At 43.4% G+C, this 3177-nt stretch overlaps 1 protein-coding gene across 1 annotated transcript; it reads left to right on the top strand.

Moving 5' to 3' along the window:
- Nucleotides 1-1894: 1894 nt before the first annotated feature.
- On the top strand, nucleotides 1895-2922 carry LOC104954520 (cohesin subunit SA-1-like; the record flags this gene model as incomplete). Its single annotated transcript, XM_010781634.1, has 3 exons — nucleotides 1895-2134; nucleotides 2380-2500; nucleotides 2723-2922. Coding segments are annotated over exons 1-3 (350 nt in total), but the record flags the coding sequence as incomplete, so codon positions are not given.
- Between the last annotated feature and the right edge of the window lie 255 nt (nucleotides 2923-3177).

Below are 3177 nucleotides of genomic sequence, written 5' to 3'. Positions count from 1 at the left end.
TCTTGATGGAGCATATGTGTGGGCTGGACCTGTATTTTACAGGAAAGGAGTGAGCAGAGGGTGGAGTTGTCGATTCTTGTTCTGTTTTCTGTGACTATCTGCCTCACCCTCGCAGACTTTGAGTTGCGCGCGCTACTAAAGAGACGTGTTACCATGGAAACCAAACAATGGCTTAGCTGTATTAAAGTCCGAGTGGAAACAGTCCTGAGTAAATCTGATTTGTCAGAAATCGGGAGAAATATGACCCCAGGAGGAAACCGGGAGAGGGCAATGAAATCGGGAGTCTCCCGCGAAAATCGGGAGGGTTGACAAGTATGCTTGTTAGACGCTTTTATCCAAAGCGACTTACATACTCAATACTGTGGGCAATCCCCACAGGAGCAATTTGGGGTGAAGTGTCTCAGGGACACAACGACATGCTGACTGCAGTGGGGTTTGAACCTGTGACCCCCTGATCCAAACACCAACGCACAACCCACTGCGCCACACGTGTCAAAATCGATCAGATGCTCATGTACGTGCATGCTGGTCAAATTAAATCGAAACTATCCTGTCTCTGTGGGGGCTGCCTTTTGAAACATGAAAGTAAGAAGAGCAACTCCTGATTGTATTTAATTAGATTTTAAACCTGCTAACAACAATACAGGATTTACTGACTTGACTGAAAATAAACTGTGTGTGTGTGTGTGTGTGTGTGTGTGTGTGTGTGTGTGTGTGTGTGTGTGTGTGTGTGTGTGTGTGTGGTGAAACAGGGGGCTCTCCTGCCCATGCCGTTCCTCAGTACAAACACTGTGTGGATGATAGTATTTAAATACACACTCTCTTAGCCTGCCCCCTACTGTTGCCCAGACCTACTTTCAAACACACACACATACACTCACACACACTCTGGGGAAAATACACGCTTTAAACACTTTGTAGATTATCAGAACTGGACTAAACATGAGCTGTGAGCTAAATGAGTGTTGGGGGATTTTTCTCAACCCACTTCCCATCAGTTAAAACTCAATTAAGCACTTTGAGATAGACTTTGGCCAGAGGACTTTGTGGATCATACTGCCTCTTGTGGTGAAGAGCGGTGTTGCTTCTCCTCTGCTCTTTGCTCTCATTAGCATAATGAACAGATCAGAAACTAATGTAATAATGAACTTAGCTGCTAGTCTTCTAACGGAGAAATTACCATCATGCTTAGCTCTGGCTGCAAACCATGTTAGGATTGTGTCATTGAGTTTGCATCATATGCGCCACCTGGGAATGCTTTGCAACTCTGGAAAGGATTTCTGAAATGCATACGCCTCTTACAAAGACTTTGGTTCATTTTTTTTTTATACATACCAAAAGGAATTACGTTATAGCACTGCTCTTCCTTCTATATAATACTTTAACACAGTTTAAAATGGTGAAATGTAACGATAACAGGATTTTTCTCTTGGATTAATACAGAAAGCTCATTTGGTTTCTGTACTTGATCAAATCTCGAATTATTCCCAGTGGATTACTGACATTTTTTAACAATAACAACACTCGTGTGCACAAACCTTCCCTACACACCCCTCAATATTTAGCTGTTGTAGTTCTCAAAGTGTCCAGTTGGTGTCCTCCTCTCCCCATTTCTCCTCCACATCCTGAGTGACAGAAGGAAGTGATTCTCTCTGCTGTGACACTTGGGAGAAGGACTCCACACATCATACAAACGGTCCCGTGTTGCCTAATGTTAAAAACAATGAGAACATGTATTCATCACAGTTTAAGTCAAACAAAACAAGCTTCCCTTTGACATATTTCAACCAGGCTTGTGTGGCACATATTTAAGAATTGCTAAACACTTCTTCTTGTTGTTTTGACTTTAATGCTTTAATAACCATCCTTCCTTCTTTCTGTGTGTTTCTCTCCAGGAGCTGATGAGAGTTAAGTGCCGTTAAGTCGAGTGCAGTCCGCCCTGCAGCCTCTCCTCCCTGCCCTTCCACATCTTTCCCCCCCCAACCGAGCTGCTGTTTTGTGCCTCCATCTTTTGGACCTGAAACACACTAGGTCCTGAAGTCACACACACACACACACACACATACACAAAGTTACACACCTCACCGCCAGCCCCACTAACCAGGATGATCACCTCGGAGCTCCCCGTCCTACAGTAAGTGAAACAAACAAAACGCACTCTTCTAAAGCGGTTCTCTACGTAATTTTGTACTGTAGATAAAGTTAATATTTGAAAGTAGACGTTTGTGTGACTTCATTTGTGTCTTCATAAACAAACACGATGTTGTCGAGTGTGTTTCTTCTTCATAGAACTTCCTGAATATTTGCCCAGTGGACGAATGAAAGCTTTCAAATGCAAAGGAATCTTATGTGTTTTCCCTCTCTCTCTCTCTCTCTCAGGGACTCGTCCAATGAGTCTGGGGCAACAGACGCAGTGGGCTTAAGTATGAGCATCAGTGAGATTGAAGAACCAGAGGTCAAAGGCAAGAAGAAGAGAGGGAGGCCTGGAAAAGCAGCCCAGGTATGAGCCCTCTGTCAGCAGAGTGTAAAGAGTGAGAAAAGCCTTGTTAACAATCAGACTTTAGGTGTGACCATCTCTGTTTGTGTGTCTATTTGATTGTGTGAGCGTCTGTTGAACCATGGAAGAAACAAGCTGTCTTAACCCCCAGTTACAGTATCTGTTTCTCAAGTAAATAAAAGTGTTTTTTCTTACCTGTGTTTATTGACGCCTCTGCCCCCACAGTCAACCAATAAGAAGCCTCGTAAGGCGCCGGCGGAAAAGTCTGTGAGCGTAGCACGAGGGCGAGGAAAAGCCAACGGTGTGGTTCAACATAATGGAGACGGAGGAGACCCCGTCACGCTGTTTGAAGTGGTCAGAATGGGGAAGAGCGCCATGCAGGTGGGTGGGATACAAGCTTCTGAAACACATAGTCAAAAGCCAAAGTCAACTTTATTGTCAATCTTCAAGTTTGTGTGCAGACAGAGAGATCGAAATACCGTTTCCCACAATCCCGAATATAAAAATTTTTTTATAGAAAAATATGTGTGCAAATATGTATATATATATATATACACAGAAGAAGACACATTTTTGCATGTGCACATATTAAGAAACAGGCAAACCTGTAGACACACTTGGAGAAATCATTGAACCTAACAGACATACCCAAAGCTGAGTTGAACAGGAGAGATTGGGTA

Source organism: Notothenia coriiceps, unplaced genomic scaffold (genome assembly GCF_000735185.1).
Source record: "Notothenia coriiceps isolate Sejong01 unplaced genomic scaffold, NC01 NC01_scaffold00023479, whole genome shotgun sequence".
NCBI classification, from domain to species: Eukaryota; Metazoa; Chordata; class Actinopteri; order Perciformes; family Nototheniidae; genus Notothenia; species Notothenia coriiceps.
The sequence above is the reverse complement of the archived record's forward strand: the minus strand, read 5'-3'. Positions and strand labels throughout refer to the sequence as shown.